The 26,342-nt window shown below is 52.2% G+C and overlaps 1 protein-coding gene across 1 annotated transcript in view; it reads left to right on the top strand.

Annotated features, from left to right (window-relative positions):
- FAM135B (family with sequence similarity 135 member B) overlaps positions 1 to 26,342 on the top strand; it is a 270,098-nt gene that overhangs the window by 175,147 nt on the left and 68,609 nt on the right. Inside the window, exons 4-7 of the mRNA XM_059395210.1 lie at positions 2,797 to 2,936; positions 10,544 to 10,614; positions 14,927 to 15,100; positions 19,706 to 19,832. Of these exons, the coding sequence (XP_059251193.1) occupies positions 2,797 to 2,936; positions 10,544 to 10,614; positions 14,927 to 15,100; positions 19,706 to 19,832 (512 nt within the window). The remainder of the gene's footprint in view (positions 1 to 2,796; positions 2,937 to 10,543; positions 10,615 to 14,926; positions 15,101 to 19,705; positions 19,833 to 26,342) is intronic.

Genomic DNA, 26,342 nt, shown 5'->3' with positions numbered 1-26,342 from the left:
ACCAACCCTGAGACACACAGAAGCAGATATTTGGGGAGACTCGACTCTATGCTTTCTGATTGGGCCCCATGAGTGGAACCCCAGTTCCCAAATAAGTAAAAGCATTCTAAAGAGACCTGTGGCTCCTGACCCCACAACAAAGAAAGGGCAGCATCCTGGGTGTCCCCAAGGTCTCCTAGGGTGGTGAGAACATGCACGTTCCTCGTCTCTGGGTGTCCAGCGCCTGACCCATACAAGGACGGTGATCCAGAATAAGTGCCCTAAGGAGAGCTCCATGAAATGAGCTGAAGAGCCGGTCCTAGAAATTCCAGGAAGGGGACTTGCCAAGGAGAAGAAAGCCCCATTTCCTTCCGAATGTCAGGAAGAGGGAGCCAAGATAATGGGTGAGGTATCAGCGTGCGCCTTGCCACGGTTGAGGGAAGATTGCCCGTGGGGATGAAGGAGGCAGGCGTTGTCTCTGTGATGCCCACAGTTCTGGGGGGTGTCCGTGATCAGCGAGCCTGCCCTTGTGAGAAGACCACTGCTTTATGCCCTACTTACTAGTCAGAAGAAAATGACACAGGAAGTCCCATAGGGCATGAGAAATGCCTCATGCGGGGCCTCACAGGGGCACTTTGGGATTTGGCGATCTGTGAAATCGTGGAGTCCTGTGGTCTAGTTTGTCAGTCTGCTCAAAGTCAGAGAAGTCTAATCTGCCATAGAAATACAGCCAGCGAGCGGCGCCTGGGTGGCTCATCGGTTGGGCATCCGATTCGATGTTGGCTCAGGTCGTGATCTCGGGGTCATGAGATCGAACCCCACGTCAGGCTCTGTGGTCAGTGGCGAATCTGCATGAGATTCTCTCTCTTTCTTTGCTCCTTCTCCTGCTCCCGTGTGTGCGGGCTCTCTCTCTCTCTCTCATCTAAAATAAATTTTTAAAATCTTAAAAAAGAAAATGTAGCCAGTGGACCTGTATTTAGCAGAAACTGCTCAGACCTTTTCCTAAGCACAGAGTCATCCCACTACATATTGTACACTCAGTATGTGCCTGGTCTTAGGAGCTTGATTTATTTTATGCTTTTTATGTCAGTACGGATCCCAGGAGGTCGGGGTGGATATGCCCATTTTTCACGCTGAAAGCTGTGGTTACAAGGGGTGATGTCACTTGCCCAAAAAGGCCGGTGATTGAACTGTTTTGCTGGCTGTCCCTCCTGGTACTAGACGGCTCCGTGCTGCTCTGACCTTCAGAGTCGTTACCCCATCCGTCCTCGGCCACGTGTCCGGCTGGCTGATAGATCCACTAGGCCTTGACAGTGATAGAGAAAGGGCTGGTGCAGCAAAGAAAGGCATTTGCACACAGGGATCACTTCTACTTAAAAGCCACATCAATTTGAATCCAGCAGGTCTAAATAGGTCTGCATTAGCCTGGCGATTCTCTTTCCTTCTTGACGAAGTGCAAATTAGAGCAGACACATCTGAGCAGCCTTGGTAACGACCTGGGGCTTCACTTGTTTTTCTTCCCTCTGCTGAAGCTACAAGGCAGGTGTTAGCTTGGTGTCACTCTGCACTGGGGGCTGAGAGCGACCCTTTGTTCCTGTCTCCCCAGGATTCTTCGAGGCATCTGAGGACAATGCACAAGGCACTTGAGCTGTTTTTCTTTGCTGTGCAACCACACTGATTTTTCCTGTTATTTTCTGGGCTTTCTTTGCAAACATGCCATTTCTTTCTGTAGTGATTTATAGAGGATCAACCTTTTTGCTAGGAGATGGGTACATTTTGTTCCTTTACCTGGGATTTCTTGGTTGTTAAATAGACGTGAGGATAAATTCTCACGATGCCTCATCACATACAAATACCAAGACTCCTGCCTCTTTTCTATTGAGCCGTGGTTCTCTTCATCTGTAGTAAAATCTTCCCTAGCAATTTCCTGGAAGGATTAATAAAATGTAACGTGCATGAACTCATGTTGGAAGCTGCAAAGTACCTCACAGTGGGCCATTTTATGAATAGGTAACCGTTGCCTTATATTATAGAAACATTAGCATTATTTATGTGAGAATGTTTCTTTTTATATTTTCCCTAGCGTGCGGTTTAGGTGTGCGGTTTAGGTGTGAAGTGGTTCTGAGAAATTCACCTGTTTGCTTTCCATAACTCTGGTCAGCAGATGCAGACAAGTCTCTCGTCCTCATGAGACAGACGCGTCTCTCTGAAGTTGAACTCAACGTGCAGACAGGGTTTAGGGATTAGGGTATACTTGGAATGCTTTGGAAGACAGAAGAGTTGAACAAGGTCCTTTAAAGACTTGATGTCTAGTACCATTAGAATTCACTTAACCTGAAAGTCAAGACACAGTGTTCTCCCCATCATACATGTTATGTGAACAACATTTTCAGGAAAGAGATTCTGAGGGCACAGGAGGTCCTTGGAGAAGGAAAAGAAGTTTTTGTCTTTATTTCTCTGTTCTTCGCTTCCTCCCTGATTACAGGAGAGGAGGATTGTGGAAAGCCTCACGGAGGAGGGGACATGTGAGCAGGTGAGAGACTGAGTGGGCACTGATTTCCAAACAAGGAGCACTGCACGACAAGATCAGATCATGTGGTCTGTAAGGGATCAATAAGGTACTTCTGAGATGACAGGCTAGTTCCCGCAACAGCAGTCTTTATAGGGTGCGATGCTGTTCTTCTGTGGTTTTCATGTTTGGACACCACGATGTGTTTGGGAGCCGTTGCCGTCTTTGAGCTGGACTGACATTGGAGGAGGCCGCAGGCACAGGACGGACCTGGAGCTCACCGGCTCTTCCTCCTTCTTGTCTTGCAGACAGCAGCAGCCTGCGCTCAGCCTGCGCCCATGAGAACGCCGTGCACAGCAGGGTCTTTCAGATCTTGTACAGGAACGAAGAGGTCTCCATAAATGACGCCGTCCTCTTCCGGGCTCATTTGCTCTTAGATGGAGAAAGGGTAAGTCACGCGATCTGCTGCCAGCCACGAGGGCTTTTGTCTCCATTGCTGGGAAAACGGGAAGTGAAGGAGAAGCCATAGATTGGCTCTAAAGTCCGACAGGATTCATGACTTTAGAGAACCCACGCACTTACTCATTTATGCTTTTTGTACTTTTTCTTTTATCCATATGCTTCCTCCTGCCATGTTCCGAGCAGTTTCCATCAGCTTCCTGACTGACGCTTTTGTTCATTCTTCATGTGCCCGTTTGTTTGTTGGTTCTGGGGCTCCGGCGAGGAGTCAGTCAGCAGACACCCACTGGGTCTCTGCATTGTGTGGGGCTCTGTGTGGGGCCCTTGGCTGGGGGACAAAGCGGCAGGAAAGGTGGCAAGAACTCTACCCTCGAGGGGTTGGACACAGGGATAGAGAGCAGTGCCCTGGTGGGTGACGTGCACAACGCTGGCTGAGTGTTCAAACAAACAAAGGGCCCCCAGGATGGAGAGAGGAGCCCTGTGGGGGGCACCGATGGTCCCGGCAAGGAGCTGGCTTCGAGACGCACAAACTCAGAGTCCCTCGGATGGAGAGAAGCAGAAAGGGCACCCCATGCAGAGGGGGTGGGCAGCATGAGAAAAAGCCCATAGACCTCGGGGATCTCATCCTGCTGGTAGGAAACTTGATCAAAAATTCTGTATTCCTCAGATTAACGTATTTTGAAGAAATATCTGATGTCTGAGCCATTGCACCCGCTTGCCCAGTTCCACCTCCACTCCCCTTCCCCACAGCCCGGCTACTCACTTTTTGCTAGAAGACCTTGAAGGACGTGGAGGTCCTTCCCATTTTAGGAAAGTCGGATTAGAGGCATGTCCCCCACTTACATTCCCTCAGTGTGTGCAGCGGGCCCTGCTGGCCAGGTGACATCTTCCTCCTGCCCGTGCTTTTCTGTCCACGTCTTTCATGGTCTAGGTGGTGACCAGGTCCTGTTATGTGGCCGGAGATGAAAACCTGTCCCTCATTCTTCATTCATGTATCATCTATCTGTCCCTCAGAGATGGACTCAGTACTGACTAGCACCTGTTAGGGACTAAAGCTAGAATAAGAAAATATCCCTGGTGTCTTGGGGCTTGTATTTTACTGTTCGATGAGCACGTTACAGTGAAGTGAAGTAAACCGTGTGTCACCCTGTCCCTGAGCCTCGCAGTGCCCGCCGCTCGGCTTCCTCGTCTGTAAGGAGCACCCACAAGGGCCTGAGATTGGGAGTTGGCACCCCCATTGGAGGGCCTGTGGGGCTACCGCTGGACCAGCGCAGAAGAGAGTGCTTGGCAGGGCGACTCTGCAAGGCTCCTGCTTCCTGATCACCTGGAGCTCCTGCTCCTACACTACAACCTTCACACGAGATGACGCTTATTCCCTGGAGGACAAGGGACAGGCAGGAGGCGTCAGCCTTGAGTGAGATCCCAGTGCCGAGGAGCTGGGGGGGGCGCATAGCAAGGACAAAGGCCGTGAGGTGGGAATGAGGTTGATGTGTCCCAGCAAAAGCAGTAAAGCCAAGGTGACTTGCACCATGAGTGGAGGGAAGGAGCAGGAGGTGAAGCTGGAGAGGTGGTTGGGGCCAGACCTAGTGCTGCCGGCGCGTGGGAGGGAAGAGGGGGCTTATCCCTGCTGGTGGGGAGCCACGGATTTGGTCTGAGAGGTGGAAGGGCACGATGTTTCTCTTAGACTCTGCCCCTCACCCCCTCCCAGTCGGTGAGCTTCTCAGGGCTGCGGTCTCCTCTCTGTCTCTGCAACACCGGGGCCTGCCATCGGACTCGGTCGGAGACAGCCAGCAGGCGTGAGCAGATGACTTGGTGAATGAACAGATTCAATTTGGAATTCCTCTTTTTAGGGCCTTTGGAACCCCCTTCTCTCCAAGCAGAAGCCGGCATGTCCAGGGCCTGTTAGCCTTCAGTCACGCTGAGCCTCGTCTCCCTTGTGCCCTCACAGTGACCTTGAACGCTTTGTCTGTAACTGACATCCCGGAGACCCAAAGCAGCTCCCGTGAGCTGGGCCCACTGTCCCCTGACGGCTGGTGCCCTGCCCGCACCTTCCCCGCCCGCTTTGGACCCCGGAGCCGACTGCATGCATTGCCCCGGAGAATCCTTACCTTCGGGTCTGTTTGGGCTCAGCTTGTGAGAGGCCTGGCGGTGACTGGAGGGAAGGTGGGAGAGTGGGCTCCTTCCGTGCTGGGTCCGAGAGGGCTGCTCGTCCTGTGTGCGGGAGCCCGGCCTGTGACAGCCAGGGGTACACGTCTCTTTCCACCTCCGCATTCAGCGACGTCCCGTTCAGCTGGAAATCGGTTGTGGTGGAAATATTTGTACCAGAGAAATCGACAGTGCTGCCAATCAGGGTTTTTAACTTTCCTTCTGAGACCCGGTTGTTAAACGTTTAACCAAGGCCTCAGCTCAGGACAGGGGGCTCACTCCACGTAGCTTTCTCCCCAGTTCCGACAACCACTCCCTCTGAATGTGTCTGCTGGCCTGGGGCGGTCCGGATGTCCTGCAGTGACCAGCCCTGACGCCCCGGCCCTCGTCTCTGGCTCCCATACACCCTCCCCACCCCCTTGTGAGTCAGCACTTTCCTGAACTGCACATAGTCTTCATCTTGAGAGCGTCCTCTGCTTCCTTCCTGCCCAGTTTAGGAAGAGAGCGCCGAGGTTATTTTGAGCGTCAAGGTCTCCAGACGAGTCTGTGCGTCCACACGTGTCTTCCCCAAATTCTCCCAAGAGAACACCGGTTTACCTCTCGTGGACCATCGTCATTCACCATGTTGACCTCCGAGCCCTTCTGGGCAGCAGCTACGTTGGGAGGCTGGGTTTGGACATTGCTTGGGTGTGTTTGTCGTCTGTCATCTGAATTTAAGACGTGCTGCCACCCCGGCAGTTTGTAGCCTTTCTCCACGTCCAAGTTCAGCTCATGTGAGGTGGTAACAAGCCTCGGTTTTGAGGTTGAATGGGGAGTCCTTGTGACGATGCACATTGCTTCCTTCCTCTATCGAGTCACGCATCTCTATAAGCCAGTAATTTGTTGCAGCCTTGGGGTACTCCAGACAGCGGCAAACAATGCCACCCAAGTCAGGGACAGTTAAAGTTAGGAAGAGAGGTCCATAAACGCTGTGTATCGAGCATAGAGGCATTAGCTCTTTTTCAGTGACTACCTGTGTTTGACAACCAAAACACTGCCTGTAGCCACTTGGCCAGAGCTCGTGTTCCCGCATGCACACAGCCCGTCACTGTGGACAGCGGACACTCATCTGATGGCTACACGTCAAGCATACGGTTGCCCATGCTATGGAAAATGTAGACACGAAGATTGTGTCTGCACTGTGAGGGCACGGGTCAGTGCAAGACGCGGCCATGGGCAGAAGCCATCCCAGCTTAAGGCTTAGGATAGACTGTTTCCATGACAGTTGCAAAGCGTGAGTGTGAAAGTAGGATGACGGTTTTACTTGCATACCCTCTGTGTAATCACTCCGGGAACTCGCGAAGGCTGACAAAAGCACAGAATAGTAAGTGGGAGAACACCACCAACAACAGAGTTAGCCAGAGTAGAGGAAAAACATGATAAGGGGGCGGAAAAGCCTGGAAGCCTGGGATGAATGTCATAGACCAAAGTACAACAACAAGGTGTTGGGCATTGCTAACGGCAGCTGCAGGCAGCGCTGAGCTTCCCAGCAGCCCAGGCAAGGAAGGCTGTTCTCAACAGCAAGATGCTTGGTGCCCTGAGAAGGAGGAGGAGCAGATTACACCAAAAAGTCTTTCTCGATAAGCTTGCATGTTTATAGAGTTAAAAAGGAAAGCATCTCTCGAAGTGTGACCCCTTCTTTTAACCACACCACAGAAACCTGGCGTGCTTGTTCACAATGCAGATTCTTGAGCCTGTCCCAGACCTAGTGAGCCAGGCAGAGGGAGTTGATTCAGACTTGTGAATCTTTAAGGGATGTGTGGAATTTCCACAGGAGGCCATGAAGGGCTTTTGAGACCACAGGTAGCATATCGAGGGCAGGGAGAAACAGTGAGGTGGACGGCAGACCTGGGGAAGAAACATCATTTCTGGTGGGGTAGGAGGCAGCACAGGTGCGAGGCTGGACAGGAGCATTAAAGACTCAACACATAGCACGGGCCTCGCTGACCACCATAGATAACCTGTTCTGAGGCTCCCTCAGGAGTCAGGAGGAGGAGAGCTAGGATTGGAAATATAGAAAGTGGGTCCAGTGCTCCAGAGCATGGGGGCAGAGCTCTGGTCCTTGCATGCTGGAAGGCACCACAGCAAAGGCAGCCACGATGGGGATGGGTGGAGAGAGGAAGCTGTGTTTCAGCCGAGCGCAGCCCATAGACCTGGGCTCAGGTTAAGCATAAGCGACATGGCACATCCTGTAGTCAAGGAAGGTCGATGGGCGTTGACTGTATTTTGGCCAGAAAATGGGCTTGGGGTCCATGGAAAGTCCAGGGTAGTTAGAAGAAGACCCGTTTCGTTTTGGGGAGTGGTAGGAATTCAGGTTGAGTCATGATAACACCCCAGGATCTTAACATAAATACCGCCTTGCATTTCTAAGATGTGTGTTGTGTGATGTTATGCTGAGTGTTTTGCTTGGGAGAGCTCACCGAATCATCACTACAGTCCTGTGATGTGTCTTACAGATGAGGATACAGAGATGTAGAGAGAGTTAGTAGCTGGAGCGAAGTCATGCCGCTCGGAAGTGGTAGAGGTGGGGTTTGAACCCAGGCAGCCTGACCAGGACATCTGTGTTTACGAGCATTATGCAGGCCTTGTTGTGGAGTTGGTGGTGGTGGGGGGGTGGTCCTAGGAGGGTGGGGTCAGTCCCCTAGGAATTCAGAAATAACAATAACTAGTATTTGTTGAGCATGGTCTTTGTTCATACACTGAGTTCAGTCCTCTTTGTTCATTTTCTTAGTCACACGACAGCAGTGCTGTCTAAGAATAAAGGTCATACTTACCGTCATCTTCCAGATCAGAAAACCAAGTTAGAGAGGTTCATTGGCCCAGGGCAGAGCCAAGAATGGCACCCAGGTAGACTGACTTCCACTCTTACCTACCTTCCCACCGGGCTGTGCTGTGGCTCAGGAGAGACACTGACAATGGAGGAGAAGATGCGAGAGTCACATTACGAGGAGCGTCAAAACCAGCCGGGGAGAGAGCGCATAACCCAGCAACTCAGATGGCACCGTGCAAAAAGGCCAAAGAAGCAGATGAGCCCTTGACCGAATCTGGTCCATGGGCCTCACTCACCAGTTGGCCTTGGGAGAGCCGAATCGGGAGCTCGCTACTATACTGACCCTCAAGGTCCTCATTTGGGAATGAAGACAGTATTTCTGAATTCACGATTTTGTCCACGTTGAATAAGATACAATGGACAGTGGAGCTCCCAGGAGCTCCTCTGCAAATACTAGCTTCTGTGACTATGTCCAGAGCTACACCACATGGCTTGCTGGTGCTAGACATTGACTCGAAAGGGAGGTGATATCTTTAACCACGTCGGGCAGAGCAATGGAAGGGCACACACACAAGTGTTGGTGCATGTGTGCATGTGCAAATGTGTGCGTGTGTGTAACCTTCTCCATGTGCCCATGCATGAGTGTGTGTGTTTGGAGGGAGGGGAGGGCAGCCAACAGCCAAGGGCGAATTCGGTGGTCAGCTTCATTCTGGAGCCTCCTGGAATTAAATTATTGAGACATCAGTAAAGTCGTAACCAGGCTCAATCTAGCCACAGCTCATCCTGGCCCGGGATTCCTCTCCTGGTTCCAGAGGATTTGCAGCAAGTTTAAAACTGGAGCTCACAGTGAATCGTTGCTAGCTGGCGTGCTCAGGAGGTGGTTAGGCGGCCTTCCTTTGCCAATCTCACTTCCTAGGAACGGGTGGCAAGAGGCTCCGTTGCTTGGGTTGTGTGTACGAAGCAGGGTTTGCGATTATGCAAAACAAAGCTAGAAGCGGAAGTTATTCATAGCACTTGGATCCAGCAAAATGTTAACTTTTAAAAGCTTTTTTTTTTGAACAAATTTTAAAACCCTGGGGACCTAAAGATAAATTCCATCCATATGTCTCTGCTGAGCTATGCTTAACCAGGAACGTGTTTCCAGAGATGCCTTTGGGTAAGAGACTTCCACCCCTGTGGGATGAGGACATTTGCAAAGAAACAAAACCCAAAAGGAGTGGGGGGTGGAGAAGAGCTTTATTTATTCCTCAGGATACATGAATACTTTCTATGTGGCAGGCTCTGTTCCAGGAGCTGGGGATCGAGAATGAATTAAGACTACTCTCTCTCTTAATGGTAACTGATTAACAGGACACGAGGCAAGGAAATGGCCAGGGGGGTTTGGCCACAGGCCAGTTGGGGACTCTCCGTGAATGCGGGGAGCCTGATCCAAACCGGGCTTCTAGATGGCAGCCCTGTGCTGCCAGATCCAGGGATTTTTTTGTTTTTTGTTTTTTAATAGAAGCTGGAGACTTGTGATAGAAATGTGAAGTTGCCTGATTTTTGAATGTTTGCAATTTGTGAGTTGCAACTTGCAGCTTTGTGCAGACTGAACAAAATGTGTCTGTGGATACAATCTGGCTCACTGGCTTCCAGGTTAGAAACCTGAAGCAATTGTCATAGGCAGCATCAAATGCTGAGAGAGAAATTAGAAACCAGCATTTTGCGGGTTTCAGGGACGAAGAGCTCCGGCCAGTCGGGCATGGGGAGGAGCCGGAGTTCTGGTCCAGGAGCACAGTGCTTACCTGGGTTTCTCCACGGAGCAGGAGGAGCAGGGGGATCTGGTTTTTGGCAAGCAGTCTTCCTGGAGGTGGCGGGAGGGTGTTCAGTTTGGGAAAAGAAGAATGAGGGGTGCCAGCTTTTAGGTGTCTGTGGGAAGCTGGCAGGTAGAACCAATACATCCCTTTGCGGATTGATGAAAACAGGAAAAGGTAAAAAGGAAAGCAGCTGTGGAAATGCCAAACTGTCCCAAAGTGTCAACGGTTGAGTGTTAACAGACCTCAAGACAAAAACAAAAGCTCTGCTTTCTCAGGAAGCTGAGCCACCTTGGGGAGTGACTTCACTGTCCTGAACGTCAACAGCCTTCTCTGGACACCTGGACAGTGGTGCCCAGCAGGCGGGCGTGCCTAAAGGCAGAGACACTGTCACCTGCACCAGCGTCCCATCACTAGCCAAATAGGGTTTCCTGTGGGCAAGTTCACAGCTATGCCCACTTCCCAGAGCAGATGTCACGGAACACTTCCCTCCTGCCTGAAAGGATACCAGATCAGATCCGTTGAGGAAATAAAGTTCTCTAAAGTCCTGTGATAGAGCAGACTTAAAGCGAACTTATTTAACTTTTTTTTTTTTTTTTTTTTTTTTTTGCACATTGACTTACCCCCTACCTTTGACTACGTAAATCTCTTCCTTCTGTTTTCCTGGGAATACACACAGATCTCCCCTCATCTGGGATTCCACGGAATGTGCATGGGAATTCCGCTTTACAAATGGAGTGAAATTAACCTTGTGGAGAGAGGCTTGTCTTAAACTGTGAGAAACTGACCAGCCACATTTTTGATCTGGACCAGATCTGACCCTTAACTCCTCTGCGCTTTCTCTTGTAGGTGGAGGAGGCGCTAAGTGAGGTCGATTTTCAGCTCAAGGTGGATCTGCACTTTACGGACAGTGAGCAGCAGTGAGTGTCCCTGACGTCCTGAACGGTGGGCCTGCGGTTTCCTCCCTCTGGCCCTTCCCTGTCCCTGGGGCACCTCCTGGCCCTGAGTCTTAGAACATGGCTCAGAAACTTGGTTCCTGAGCAGCTAGAGTGGCCTCCACTGCCACAGCCCACTGAGTCACGGGGCTGGGGTGTCCGTGCATTTTAAGCCGGTCGCTCGCGTGCTGCGTGCACAGAAAACAGCCGGCCCGCTTGCCTTCATTATCTGGCGCCATCTCGTCGCTGACACCTCCATTCGTCTTCAGTGCAATATTATTTTCATTAGGTCTTCAAATGAATGACCATACTCTGAAGCAGCAAGTCTCAAGGCTCCCTCTGAATCCAGGGAGATTCGGCCGGGATTCTGCCTCTTTGTACTAAATGTCCGCTATTATGTTTCAACTCTCTGAAAATTGAAAATCCATTTATGGGTAACCTGCTGAGTAAACAAGCAGGAGACAGCGGCTTTTCTTCCGGGAACTGCTTCCTTCTCGGCCTGTGCTGGGGCCTCCTCTCCTGCTCGGGCGAGCTGTCAGCCGTAGGTTCTGTGAGGTCAGAAGGGGATGGTCCCTGTTTCTGGGATCATAAGTCCAGTCAAGGGTATTAGCAAAACTGCAACCTCTCATCTGGTTTCTGACCTCTTCTTTGCCCTCGTCCCCGCCTGTACCCCACCACTCCCAGCCCCAGGCCAGCTCAGGTCAGGAAGCTCCTGGTGCAGAGGAGGGACAGCGGGCGGCTTCCTACTTGTTTCTGCCTCCTTCCCAGCTGGGGTGTGTGGACCTTGCAGGGTCAAGTGCGGTAAGGAGGAAGGAGATGGCGCGGATGGGGGGGTGGGCAGGGGTCATGAAAGGCAGATTTAGTTGCTCTTGGGGTATCCCTATACATTCCTTGGGGATCTTGAGACGTCGGTGATCCGATGTTTCCACACCTTGACAATGGACATCTGCTGATGTGTAGATGGTCACATCTGGTGTCCTGGGCGTCAGGAGTATCTGTCCATGGTCCTGCCATGGGGTCTGGGCTTAATAGCACAGATGCTCCTTCTTGTCTGGACCCAGCCCTTCTGGCCGTGCATTTCCCTCATACCTGCTTCTTATTCCTTCGTGGGATGGTGGATGCTTGGGAGATCTTATTCTCCTCACAGCATCCCCATGGTTTATTATTCTACAGCCATACTGAACTCAGAGCCCCTGTAGGAGACTGGCTTTCTTCCTAACCTAGAGACTCAGAAGTGAAGCTCTTGGTTCTGGTCTCCTCTGTCCCCTCGGACATCTGTGATTTCTGTCTTTCATGCACCTCATTCGTCCACTGGTATTCTCTTCCCATGCCTGCTTCCTTCAGAAACACCCATCTGTCACTCCGTGGTAGACATTTCTAAGTCGTCAGAGAATCCTACCCCTCAGCCTAGAAGTCCTGCATCCCACCAGGCCGCCTGAATGATAGCCATGGTAGACCCAGGAATTGAGACCATCTTGCCATCAAAAGAGTGGTTAACAGAAAGGGACACAAAGCACATGAAATTCAACATCTCACACTCTGTGCTCATCAACCACGAGATGCTAGTCAAGTCTCAGAACGTTCCTACATCTCAGCAGCCTCATTTATGAAATGGACATTATTATACAATTGGTTCCTCATGAGTCTGTTATGAAGATTAACAGAGACAACATCTCAAGTGTGTGGCCGGCCTAATCCATGTCTTCTTCCTCCTTGTGGCTTCCTAGATGCACACGGGTCGAGGGTTCCCTATGTCCCTTCCTCTCAGCAACACAGAGCACTTAATCACAATCAGAACAGGGGAGCTTCATGGACTATAAGATTAGCTAAGAGGAACAGGAAGCAAGAGGCTGGCGAAATTTCTAATGCCATATTTTTTCATTTTCATAAATTGGGTTTAAGGATGAGACAATGTCTGTAGCACATCCTGGGGACACATATTAGACTTTGAAACATGACCCAGGCAGAGGCGTCTTTAGAACCATGTAGACCATAGTGGAGACCAGTTGGAGAAGCACCGTGTACAATGTCAGGGATTTCGAAGGTCTCATGACCCCCATCTCCTCCAGTGGTTCACTGTGGGCAGGACAATTCTGTCCCCAGGGACATTTGGGCAACATTTGGAGACATTTTTGGTTGTTACACACAGGGTGCTGCTATTTGAACGTGATGGATAGAGTCCCTGGATGCCAATGAAGATCCTACAGGGCGCAGGACAGCACCCCAACCCCCCGACAGACGGTTATCCCATCAGCCTGCTCTCGTCTTCCCTCGGGCTCGCACCTGCTCCACTGTGAAGGTTCACGAGCATACGCCTGCGAAGGGACAGGGAACTCACTCCTGCCCATCAGATCCCATTCTGTCCCTGGGCAATTCTGCCTATGAGGAGATTCTTCTTTATTTAAGCAACAAGTCCTTTTTGTGTGCCTTCCCTTCGTTCCCCTGGATTTTAATCCATGCAACCACTTAGAGAAATTCTCAGTCATCTTGACCCTTTAAGATCAGGTAAACAAGACTTTTTGATAAAGTCATCTCTTCATCTCCAATTAAATATCAGGGCTCTTTCTCTATGTTTTGGGCTTTTTATTTTATTTTTTTGAAGTTCCTTTATATAAATGCAGACACTGTCCACTCCGTGCTCTCCAGTTTACCTCCGTCCTTTCTACACTGAAACCACTATGGACTGATTTTTATCTCCATTGATTGGTTCTAGCCACATTTTAGAGCACAAAACAGCTATCACCTCTTTTATTCTGAGGTCTTTGCTCCGATTAATGTGACTTAAATTCTTTTTTCATGTGTTTGACACCTTCACTACCCTGACATGTACTTCCCCTCTATTGTTCTAGCCTAAGAATATCTCTGGGATTCCCACAAGCCTGTGTATGAATGGATTCCAATACAGTCCAGTAGTACAGAACGGACTGTGTGGTCAGATGAATGTGGGTCTGGCATTCTGGTTCTGCCTTAGGACCTGGCAGCAGGCGGTTCACTCATGCTGGCTTTACTTCCTTGTCTGTAGACGGAATGATGCTGGGAAAGACCTCACATGATCATCATGTGGGTTAAGGGAAAAGCAATGGATTCCATTCATGGTAAAGCCACAGTACATTGTTCTCAGAATCAAAGTGACTATAAACGTTAATGACTTTCAGAGGCTCAGGAGGGATCCTCCTGGCCCCTTCCAAACCATGCTTCTCCTGGGGAAGAGAGGAGGCCCTGTTTGTGGTCTATTCATGGAGTCACACAGGGCTGCTGTGATTTGGGTGTTTGGCTTTCTTTTGCACACAAGGCATAAGCAGCAAAGATTCCAGGAAGCAGCGTTGGGGCAGGTCCTGGAAGTTTGCTGCCCTTGCTCTCTCTGTGTCTCATTTCCCCATCTGTGGAGGAAGCAGAAGTTTTTCTCTGAGCTTCTGCTCTACTCATGTCCATCCAGGCTTCCCAAGTGCTCTGGCTCAGAGAAACTTGGAGAACCTGAGGGATTAGTTACCAGAGCTTGAGATTAGCACTGGAGGAATTTTATTTAGAGAAGAAGCAACCCTATTTTTGTCACCAGAGGCTCTGTTGGACCTTGCCTACCAGCCAGTTCGTCTCTTGGGAATCAGACAGGCACCAAGGACAAAATGCTAGAGCAAAGGTTGAGGAATCCATGATAAAAGTGGTCAGACTATTTAATCGGTATGCTTTTGGACTCATACACTCTTTTGGCCAGACAGTTATTCTCTTCAGTAAGCAAACACTGGGCCAGCTTCTATAGTGTGCAGGATAAGATGCTAGGTGTTGGGGATAGAAAGGCTGATTAGTCACATTTCCTGGCCTTAGGAGCTAGAGATCTAGTAGAGAGCACAAACTTAGAAAGGAAGTGCTTTCCTGCATGTGGGGGGAGGGGGAGGAGCAGTGGGGGAGGGAGAGGAGCAGTGGGAGAGGGAGGGGAATAGTGGGGTAGGGACACCATGGACGGCTTCTGTGTTGAGATGAGCCCTGGGAAGGGTCTGAGTGTGTCTCCATCACTGGCCTGGTAGGGGGCTTGGTGTCCACGCCTTGGAGCCCCTGGGCTGCCGAGAGAGAGAAATAGCTGTGTGATGCCTCCTGACTTCTTTTTCTTCTTGGACACGGGGTTTCTTCATCTGCCAATCACAGGAGAAATGATTTCTACTAGACAGGGTGATTGTAGGGATTGACTAAGATGATGTGCGCGTGATGGTGGGCCCGGGGAGAGGCTGTCGTGCAGACCTGTGTGAGTGACAGCCGGGCCGGCCCGCCGTCACTCAAGTGCACGCACTCGCTTGCCTTCCAGGCTGAGGGACGTGGCGGGGGCCCCCCTGATCAGCAGCCGCACACTCGGCCTACACTTCCACGCCTGGAGGGGTCTGCACCACCAGGTCCCCGTCATGTTCGACTACTTCCACCTGTCAGTCATCTCGGTGACCATCCACGCCGCCCTCGTGGCCCTGCAGCAGCCCTTGATCAGGTAGGAAGCGATGACCATGATCCCGGAGGTGCAGGGGCACCCCTCTGCCTTTCTTGTTACGCTCCATCCCCGGGGCAGCTGGGGGGCTCTGGCCTGGCTGGGGTTGGCCGGGCCGACCACAGGAGCTTCTCCCAGGCTGACTGTCAAGGCTCTGGGCCTCCCTCAGGAGTTGGGGTGAGGTGAGCGGGGTGGGGGAAGGCATTGGGACTCAGGGGTGCACGGGCAGGGAGCCAGGGGCTGAAAACCTGCCAGCAGTGGATCATACCTGGACCCCGTGCCGGGCTTTGCTTATTCTAATGTTGCCTTGGCTGAGAAGTCCCCGCATGTCCCTGAGACACACTGTTTTTTTCACTAAGCCAGGAGCCCTCATACGGCCCAAGCGCAGAAGAGGATGCGGCCAAGCCCGGGGCAGGGGCTCTCTCTCTGCTGGCCCCTCCCGGGCTTGCTGTTTGTTCCAAAGCAGGACCCTGAGGTTTCAGAAATGCCACAAGTGGAAGAACAGAGCTGGTACCTTGTTGGGTGCCTGGCATGGCCAGACATACGCCAGGTTCCTTCGAAACCTTGCCCCTGCTCACGGGCATGAGTTGCTCGGGTGTTCAAAGGGATATTCACAGAGAGAATCTTGTAGACTGGAGTCCTGGGAAAGAGCTAACCTTCCAGGGTCCCTTCTCAGGACAGCTTCTCCGCACTGGGAGTTAAAATGCCTGTGGGGCACACTGCAGTCCCCAGTGATTACTGTTGGGTGAGGCCCAGGTTGGGGTCAGTGAATAGGGAAGGAGGAACCTGGATCCTGGCCAGGTGCCATGGCCAGGAGATGCTGCCCATGGAGACCTTCACTCAGTCCCTGGGCCTCTTGGCCGAGCTCTTTCCTGGGCTGTGTTTGCTGATGGGTTTAATTCAGACACTGACCTTGAATGGTAGACGGGGTGCCTATGTATCAAGTCAACAATAATTCCCAAGTCAAGAAATGTTGGCCAGAGAGAGAAAAGCTCAGTGGACTAAAAAGCTTAGTTTCTGAGAGCAAAGGGGGCCCTGCACAGGGTGGGCCTTGAGCAGCCTTGGGTTTTGAACTGGGGAGAGTCTTTGGGGGGTGGTTTTTAGCTTAGGGCCCGTGAATGGAGCCAAGGACACTGGAGGTGGAGAGAGCTGACGTCGTGGGCTGTGTGTGCGCAGTGTCTGGCCCCTTGGCCCTGCTGGCAAGTGTGAACAAGTGTGACCTTCTCCTGCCCACCACGGATTGAGCTCCTTCATGGAAACTAGCCCTCCGGAAGGGAGCCCATGGGACTAACTATCGTTCCTTCTCAGCACCTATACTGGAGGCCTGCTGTGCCCCAGGAGTGGTGTTAGGACCCACCCAGTAGACCAAGGAGTCCTTGCTAAAGACGCTTCCCTCCGAGAATGCAGAATCAAATGGAGGGGGCCCCTCGGCTTGGATGGCATTATCCTATGGCAGACGTTGAGCAGAGTTTGACAGAAAACATGGCGGAAGCAAACGGAAGCAGACCCAAATTTGGGAAATCGCAGGAGACAGAGTCCAGAAAGCAGCAGACGAGACGGTATGAAGGCCCTGCAAGGCTGTCCACCGCCAGCTGTGCGCTCTCTCTGCGGCTCGGCAGAGAGTGGCCTTGGTGCAGACACGAGGTCACAGTCCGTCTGCTGTCAGGGATGCAGGGCGGATGGCCGGGGGTGCTGTGTGAGTCGCCAGCCCCGAAGGTCCACCCCTGAAGGTGAGCCGAGAGCCCGGCTGGGAAAGCAGAGCACCCTGCAGGCTGTTCCGGGTCCCAGAGACGGAACTCCTGATGTCTGGGACCTCCAGGTACTTTCTGGGGGTCCCCAGAGAGGTATCTAACCTCTAAGAGTTTCAACATCAAAATAGGAACGGGAGAATCGGAGGAAGGAAGGAAGGAGCGAACTGAAGAAATGAGTAGGGTTCTGAACCCAACAGAAACGAAGCGGGTACCACAAGACGAAGCTCACATCATGTGCCACACCTGGTGAACGCGGGCTCAGTCACGGTGGGCGCCCTAAGCTTTAGTCGTTTCTGGAAAGGCCGGGCCAAGAAGTTCTGGGATGAACAGATTGCATCCGGGACCCTGAAAGTCCTGGAGCCTGGCGAGGCAGAGATATCTTAAGTACCTCAATCCAGTTCACTGTGTAACCCATGTTGGGAGCACGGTGCACGACGGCGTTCGAAGTCGGCTCTGCGGCAGGAGGGTCCCAGGTTCTGTCCTGAGCCTCCTGCTGATGAAGCCTGTCAGCTCCAGCAAATGACTTCTGTTCACCGAGCTTCTGCCTCAGCGCATGCCAGGAGGGTCTCAGGAGGATTAAATGAGATCGTACACGGAGAACCCTGGGCCATGCCTTTAGCGGATTCGTATCCCGGCAGTGTCTACCATGTTGCAGGCCCTGATCTCGGCCCCCTGGCCAACACCTCATAAGCACATACTGAGCCGAGCAAACTGTAAGCGTGGGGAAGAAGTAGTTCTGCTCTGGGGAAACCAGGACCAGCAACCAGCCTTTGAGCTGGACCCAGGGGATCAGAGATTGTGACATCGAGAAATAAACTGGGGAGGGTAAAGGTGACATTTAGCGGTGTAGCTAATGACATGGTACAGAACTGAGAATCTGTTTACTGTCTAAGAGGCAGGGAAGGTTTTGAGCAAGAGCCTCCCTTGATAGAGACTGTTTCGTGAAGATCCCTCCAGTGGCCAGAGTGGGCTGGGCTGGGAGTGACATCAGGGTAGAGGCAGGAGGACACGCTAGGGTCCTGCTAGGAGATTGAGTGCTCACAGTGAAAAGCAGGGGTTCCTCCTCTTGCTGCTGGGAGCACTGATCCTATATAACGAGGACCTGGGATCTGGAAACTCCTTGTAGAAAATGTAACCTCCTGACAGAACGAGCTCCTTGCAAATCAGACGCGGCCGAGAGGAGCACACAGAGCCACCCCGCGCCAGAGCCTGGCTCCTCCCGGGATGGGGGTAAAAATAGAACTGTCTTCTGTTCTCTGGATTTTACAGGAAGGATTTCTATTAGTTACTCACAGTGGCTGGGAACAGAGGGAACCCTTTAAAACGAAGGGAAATACCTGTCAAGTAGGGAGAACTCGAGTTTTTTTTTTTTTTTTTTTTTTTTTTTCCAGAAAAGTGAGTTTCACAGCATCAGTGAAATCCAGTCAGGAAGAAGCAGGTGTGCAATTAAAATTTAACCTCAAAAGACCTTCCGCCTTTCCTGAAATACCCCAAAGAGAACCTGATTTTTGCACCTTACATGAGGAGAGCTGGATCTCATGGGAGGGATTCAATCCGTTGGAAAAGCTGATTAAGCCCACCGTTAAGTGAAATAGCCAGTCCTTCCCGTTACGCATTGGCCGTCTGTCCCCAAAGGTGTCGTGAGCGTCACAGCTCACGCACACATTGTCTGTTTTTTGGCAATGTTCCCTTTATCCGTTTGTAGTCTGTGCATTTGCTTTAAACGGCAGTTCCAAACAAATCAGGGTAATGATTACGTTACATGCATTAATATTTGTGGTGTTTCCACAAAAGCCATGTAGACAGTCACCATGGTGTGAGAGTTTATTGCATTTGTGGTACTATGGACAGCAGCTGGAGCATTTATGGAATCGTGACTTTTTGCCTGATGCTGTCCTTGAAGCTACTTTGGGCTACGCTCAGGAACCCTTAGAGCCCTTGGGGAAAGTGCTGGGACCCACCTTTCCCACCTTCAGAAACACCCAGAGGCTAAAAACGTATCCATGTCATTTAGCTTCTGGGAGCTCTGCTGGGCTTGGAGCCTGGGGACACCAGCCTCACTGGCGGCCTCTAACCTCCGGGCCCTTCTCCGGGCGGATCACCTGCAGCTCGTCGTCCTCCGCCCAGCTGGCTTTATGAGTGCTCTCTGTGCTCACTGCGCCGAGCCCCCTTCACCCTGTCCCCTCCGCGCCCCTCCTAGACCGAAACATCTCTGCGGAGAGGCCACGGCTGCGCCCTCCGGCCCCCCTGCCGTCTAACGTTCTGCCCGCTGCGGGGCGTGCGCCTGGTACATATTTGCATAAATGAATTAAACGGAAATATAATGGGAGCTTTCGTTCCCTGTCAGGAGGGTAAGCAGGAAGGCAGATCGTCGGGTGGACTAAATCCTTCCAGGATTATTTCTTGAGCACCTGCGCCGGAGGGGGGTGTCGTCGCCCCTTCCTCTACGGGAGGACAGACGGAGGCTCAGGGAGGGGCAGGGCTGGAGGAGCTCACCCCGGACTGTGCCCCGAAGTAGAAGCAGGACCCAGACTGGAGCAGATGGAACCCCCGTCCTTCTGGCCTGGAGCCCACCCGCCTGCCCCTCCAGTCCCGTGGCCTGGGAGCTCTCAGCAGGCATGTGGTTGGCCATCAGGGGTATCCCTTCGTCCACAGAGCAGGACGTGTGCCATGTTACCTCCCAGGATCTCACGGCAATTGTGCTGCCTTTTCGGGTCGGCATCCTGGGGGCGAGGGGGCCACCTACTTCTAAATGGCTAATGTCACAACGCCCCACTAATAGCCCCAGGGGGCTGAGCTCATAGCCCCACGCCTTTCTTCACACTGTCTTTCTCCTCTTCCACCCCCTGTCTTTCAGCTTTACCCGTCCGGGAAGAGGCTCCTGGCTTGGTAAAGGCGGGCCAGACACGGGACCAGAGCAGTCCAGCCTCTCTCTGGAAAACCTGGTCTTCGGAGCGGGATACTGCAAGCCGACTTCTTCGGAGGTAAGGTCCACAAGGGATGTGGCCTCAAGGCCACCCTCAGTTCTGTAGGCGTGGTGTGTGTCCCTTCTGCTCTCCTGTCCATCCATTCCTGCCTTTTTGTAAAACATATCGCCAATGCCAGGCTCTGGGGCAGACACCGGCCCCAGGGTCCCCACACACATCTCTTCTGGGTGGTCCCCCGTGAGGGCGTGTTGTGAGGGCTTTCCCTTGGACCGTGTGGGAACCTGGAAAGTCCCTTGGCCTTGAACTGCTTTCAGACCCCGGTTCCGTCTCTGTCTTGCTCACTTTTCTGGGCCTCCGTTTGCCCCCCCGCCGGGTGAGGTCATGGAAACGTAATTATCTTCCAGGGTGGCGTGTGTAGCTGTTGCTATCATGAAGGTAAAATTCCTAGCCCAGAGCTTATACTCAGTAGGGGCTCAGCAAATATGCACACCCAGACCTTCCCATCAACACCCATCATTACGCTCTGTGAGGTGCACGTCTTTGGCCACACGCAGCATTGCTGCCTGTATCTCTCCTGAGCCGACACAGGATTATTTTTATCAGGGACCTGTTCAGAAAGGACCAGCCCGTGTGAGTCTGGCTTCCCTGGAGAGACGGAACCAACAAGAGATAGAGAGATGGAAAAATGGATTATAGTATTTCCAATGACATTGACATATTTATGTATATACGACGTGAGAATATAAAGAGATCTGTTGAGAAGTATTGGCTCACATGATGTTGGAGACCTGTCCCCTGCCAGCTGGGGACCCGGCAGAGCTGAGCCGGTGGTGGGCTGAGGTCCAGTGTGCAGCCTGAGGTCCAGTGTACAGCCTGAGGTCCAGTGTGCAGACAGGAGAACACTGGTGTCCCAGCCAGAAGGCAGGAAGACATTCTCCCACTCAGATTCCTCGCGGGTTGGGTGACGCGCATCCACGTCAGGAGGGCCACTCCATACTCAGCCTGCCCACCTCCTGCTGCCAAAGGGGGTCCACACTGTCCTGTGCAGCCCTGCCCCCTGCTCCTGGTGCCCAGCCTAGCGGGGCCTGGACTTGGCTGGCTCTCCTGTGAGGTCAGCTCTCCCAGCCTGAGCCCCAGCCAGGAGGCCTGGCTGCAGAAGCGTGTCCTGGCCTGGCCGGCAGTCATGCGTCCATCTGGGCCAAGCCTCTGTGTCACAGGAGAAGCTGAGGAGTGGGCTGCCAACCCTCCTGCGTGACAGGGGACCCAGACCAGGACAGGGTTCTGTGCCCAGAAGGAGCAGACCTTAAAGCCAAATAGAACTTTCCGTCTTTCTTTCCTTCCTTCCTTTCCTTTTTCTTTCTTTTTTTTTTTTGGAAGATTATCTCCATTTATTTTATGTTTCTTATAATTTTTTTTGTATTATGTTATCTTAGCCAGCATACAGAACATCATTAGCTTTTGATGCAGTGTTCCGTGATTCATTGTTTGCATAAAACACCCAGGGCTCCATGCGATAGAACTTTCTGGAAGATGGTCTCCAGTGACCTGTAGATGTAGGACCTCAGGCAGCTGCTCAGACTCTAGGAACCACATCCTCATCTTTGACGGTGGACCCAGCAAATAGTAAGAAGGTAGCGGAAGGCAGGGGCCAGGCAGCCTGGGGTTGGGGAGTGGCGTGTCTGCATTATATCCTGCACACCATGACTTCAAGGGCTCCCGCATGGGATTGGGAAGGAGTGGAAGTCAGGGACTTCCTGCTCCCTCTCTGCGTCCCCACGGCCACACACGGACGCCTTGTCATGAGTGGACGCTTCGTGCCTCCCTGGACCAGCCCTGACCCCCTGCTGAGAGCCAGGCCCGGCTCCAGACTCCCCTTGGGTGGACAGAAACCTTGGTTGTGACCACCTCACACCTCCACTGCCCCCTCAACTGGGTCCTCCTCCTCCTCAGTCCCCGCAAGTGTGTCTCCAGAGCATCCCCGGCAGATCTACCTGAATATCTCCAGCTCGAACCATTGTCTGACATTTTCTATAATGTGGCATAGGACATGAGGGAATATCAGAGTTTCCACATCAATTCAAAGCATTTCTTTTTTTTTTTTTTTTTAAGATTTTATTTATTTATTTGACAGAGAGAGATTACAAGTAGACAGAGAGGCAGGCAGAGAGAGAGAGAGGGAAGCAGGCTCCCTGCTGAGCAGAGAGCCCGATGCGGGACTCGATCCCAGGACCCTGGGATCATGACCTGAGCCGAAGGCAGCGGCTTAACCCACTGAGCCACCCAGGCGCCCAAAGCATTTCTAACACATATTCCAAGACACGGCCTTTGCTAGGTCCACAGGAGACTATGAGGGCAATTGTGATACAGTGTCCCATAAGGAACTCTAACGCACATCCTCTGATGCCTCGTTCAGGTGCCACCATCTGAGGAGCTCTCTCGGATTTCCTAGTCTTTATTTTCTCTCCCAGATGTTTCTTTCACGCTCAACTCTAGGCATCTCTGTCCCTCCTCCCTGCGGGTCCGAGTGGCTGGGGATAGAGGCCAGCTTACTCAGCGTCACATGCCCAGGTCCAGCACCTTGCGGAGCTGCCCTTGGAGACTGTGCAGAGCCCTAGAGCTGGGGCAGGCAGGGGCAGGCTGGGGCAGGGTGCACTGACTATGGCATCCGAGAGACTGAGTGTGACCCAGCTGGATCCCTGCCCTGGAGACGGTGTGACTCGGGAGAGAGAAGATTAAGGTGTCGGACACCTGCTGTGCTCCTTGGAGCCCTGGGACCGGGCAGGGCTTCACTCACCCTTGGAAATGCAAGTTCTCAACCTGAGAATGGGATAATACCTGCCTTTAGAGAGGATCTCAGGAGGTAATATGTCTAAAGGCAGTACAAAAATAAACCCCTAGCAGGCGCATGATACAGTATAGTTTTTCCCCCTTCTATTTCTTTTCTTGGCTATTTTTGGGGATGTGTGTCAAAGAAGACATCCCTGTCTTTTACAAGAGTCAGATAAAATAGCTTATTTGTGGGTGCTCAGCAGTGAACTTGCTCATGCAGCTTTGAGCTCAATGGGTTATTTTCGGGACCTGATTCTCTTCCTGTGTATTTTCCATTTGGGTCCCATCCAATTATGTGGGCTCAGTGCTGTGCACCCACCCCGTGCCTTCCCACCAGGCAAGGGCTGCCAGGCAGAGAACAAAATCCACTCCCCCGTCCTCCCCTAGGAGCCGTACATCCAAATCCCCAAGAAGCCCAGTGCATTAGCAAATAGCCTGGGGGTCCACGCACACTGCGGCATCAGCTGGAAGAGTTAGACACCAGGTGTTCCCTTCCGAATAAGCCTTTCTGGGCAAAGACGTTTGCAGAAACCAGAGTTCCAGAGCGAAAGGAGCTGACCGCATGAAAAACCGCGGGAGGCCCGGGTCCCCTTCCCCGCCGGCTAGGGTCCGGCCCCCTCCTGCTGCAGCCACACTCTTTCCCGATGACCCTGGGAGCTGGGGCCTCTGCTTTGCAGCGGCAGCTCAGAGCCCCTCCCCATCGCAAGCCAGCGGCTTTGCCCCGCGGGAATTACTTTCCCTCTCTGATTTGCAGCTTATCTGTCAAAAAGGGACACTAATGCCCACCTTGCCGGGTTGCTGAGAAGATTAAATGAAATAAGCATATTAAAGCCTGAAGCATAAAGCCAGGCACAAAGTGCTCAGTAAAACCCTCTGTTGGATTATTTTTCTTTCTGTTTACTCACATGATTAAATTGAACGTTACTCCAAGAGCCTCCACGCAGTCTGTGAGCCTCCGCTGTGACGAGGACACTGAAGGGAGGGCTTGAGGTGTGGTTTTGTTCTTGGCTTTCAGAACTAACCTGCTGTGTGACCTTGAGTCAGACACTCACCCTCTCTGGGTCTCAGTTTCCCCAGGTGTATAAAGAGGATTGGATGACATCGTGCTGCCCCCCCCCCCCCACACCCCCCAGTGCTTTCTCTGCTGTTTTCCCTGGGATACCCCCGTCACTGTATGGTGCCGCTGGGGCCATGATTGATTTTTTCGTCCAGATTCTCCAGAGAAACAGAACCAGGAGGACGTGTGTGTGTACACACACTCACACACACCGACACACACAGATTGATTCCTAGGGGTTATTTCCTGTGACTATGGAACAGGTCAGCAACCACAGAATCCGAGAACATCTGAAAGCAAGAGAACCAAACCCCTTGAGGTAGACTGTGGGCATGTCCCCTTCCAGCACGTGGGTTCTAGCCGGCACTTGGAGCCCCCCGGCCCTGCCTCACCCGTGGAAACCGCAGGAGCCGTGCCGCGCAGGTGAATGTGCCTGAGGCGAAGGTATTGGCCATCAGAGTGAAGCCCTTCCATCCTCAGCGTGACTTAGAATGTGCTTTCCAGACCCAGGGGCACATCATTGGGAGAATATTCTAGATCGTGGCTCTGGGGCCATCTCCCTTCTAAAATGGGTTGCAGAGAATTGTACAACAGCCTCATCCTGGAAGGCAGTAACACTTCCACGGCACAGGGACACGGAGTGCGGAGCTTTACAAAAGCCTTACCCGCTCGTGTGGCTCCTGTGGCGACAGCCTCTTGCCAAAGGCAGGTCCGTGTCAGGTGGGGCTGGGTGGGAGGCTGAGACACAGCCGACACCCAGGCGGATGTCTCCCACGTCCTGGGCGTGCTCCTCTGTTCACCCCTTTGCCTCCATTTTTATTTGGTTCTTTGTACTTCGCCCTTGCTGTAAGTTTACCCTTGCTCGCCATCGTAAACATCCTCGAATTCCTACCACGAGGACCTGGAGTCCCGTAGAGAAGGGCCAGACAGTCATTATCTGGGAACACATCATTACTTTATCTCTGGCGTGTCTCTGTGAGCAGAGATGCTGCCATTGGTCCGTTCACTCGTCAGATATCCATCAAGTGCCTACGATGTCTCGGGGACAGGGCGAGGAGTTGGTGACACAGCACGTATGGGAATGGCGGCCTCAGCCCCCCACCCCTGGAGGGCCTCTTCATTTCTGTAGCCCTCGGTGCCCGGTCGAGTTTCTGGCAAACTGTGGTGCTCACTTGATGTTGGAGGTGCGGATGAAGGAGATGGTGCAACTTTAGGTTCTCGATCCTGTATGGGGGTGACTGCTGCCGACTTAGCCCTCAGACATAGCCGACCCAGGACCCAGCGATCACAACACTTTGGGGACCGGCGGAATGTTCTATTGTCTTGTAAAATCAAAATGAAGTGTGTGTGGACAGCTAGCTAGCTAGCCAGCTAGATGATAGGGAATTATATCAAGGCAGTCATGAAAATAGAATTTTAAATGTATATTCTAACAGATGAAAAGTGCTTGGGGCCCACAAAAGGCATAATTCGACTCTGGGAACGATGATGATTAGTCCCCATTTTTACTTCCCGATGACAGACATGAGGAAGCAGAGCCCAGTACACGCAGACAACTCCCCCCGAGGAGGGCAGGTGCACACCTAGAACCCGGCTCCCTGTTTGACCCAGTCCTTTAGTGCGGCTCCTTTCCCCAGAGGGACGCCTGCCCGGGGAGTGAGCTCTTCATGCTTCCGCACGGGGGGACAGTTGGGTGCAGAGGAACGATTGTTCAAAATCTGTGAGCGACATGTTCTAAAGTTAATTACCTGGGGAAGAATCAGAGGTCACCAGGAAAACACAACGGTCATTTAAAGAAAAACCTGTTTTATGGTTTTTAAAAATGCGTTTAATGATGTCTGCTGTTTCAGGAATTAAGAGCTCAAGCACTATTGTACTTACTCTCTCCACCAGAATTAAATAGTTTAAAGCTTTCTCATTTAAACGGTTATCTGATTTACTAAAATCTTGCAAAGCAAATAGCAAGTCGCTCTCCAGCGAACAGCGATGACAGGCTTGGGCTCTCCAGCCCGCTGCTTTCATGTGCGTGTGAATCCAGTGACATTCCGTGGGTCATTTCCACACAAAACTATAAAGCTCTGAAAATGGACTTTTCATGCAAAAGTTGACAGTATTGTTTATTTATGCACCGTTCTGCTCACGGGCATGAAAAAAGCCTGTATTCCACATCTCCTGCCTTCGGAGGCCTTGTTCTGCTCTGGAGTTTCTAGACACAAGGAGATGTCAGGTGGCCAGGACAGGGGAAAGCACCTCTTCCCAGACTGTCCCGTGTTTCCCTGTCCTCAGTGAGCAGCAGACACCCAGCTGAACACAGACAGTGGTTGCCAGGTGAGGGGCAGCAAGGTGCCCAGGCAAGTACAGAAACCTGGTGGGGCTAAGGTCAGTTCTTCTGTGGATAACGTGGGAGAGCTTGGCAAGTCATGCGACCACTCTGAGCCTCTGTTTCTTCTTTTTTTCTTAAAGGGGGGAATGAAACGTGTTCACCCTGTAAGGTTTGCCTGGGACTCAGGAGGGAACAAGTATTTCCCCCTTTGAGCATCCTTTCTCCCCACTCTGTCTCCCCTCTTGTGTCCCCCCCACCCAGGGACAGTGTGATGACATCACCGCACATCCCATTCACCATTTAACATAATTATATCAGCGAAATGTGTTGAGCCCTTACATGCCTTGGGCTCTGTGCT

This window comes from Mustela nigripes, chromosome 3 (assembly GCF_022355385.1).
Source record: "Mustela nigripes isolate SB6536 chromosome 3, MUSNIG.SB6536, whole genome shotgun sequence".
Lineage (NCBI taxonomy): Eukaryota > Metazoa > Chordata > Mammalia > Carnivora > Mustelidae > Mustela > Mustela nigripes.
The sequence above is the reverse complement of the archived record's forward strand: the minus strand, read 5'-3'. Positions and strand labels throughout refer to the sequence as shown.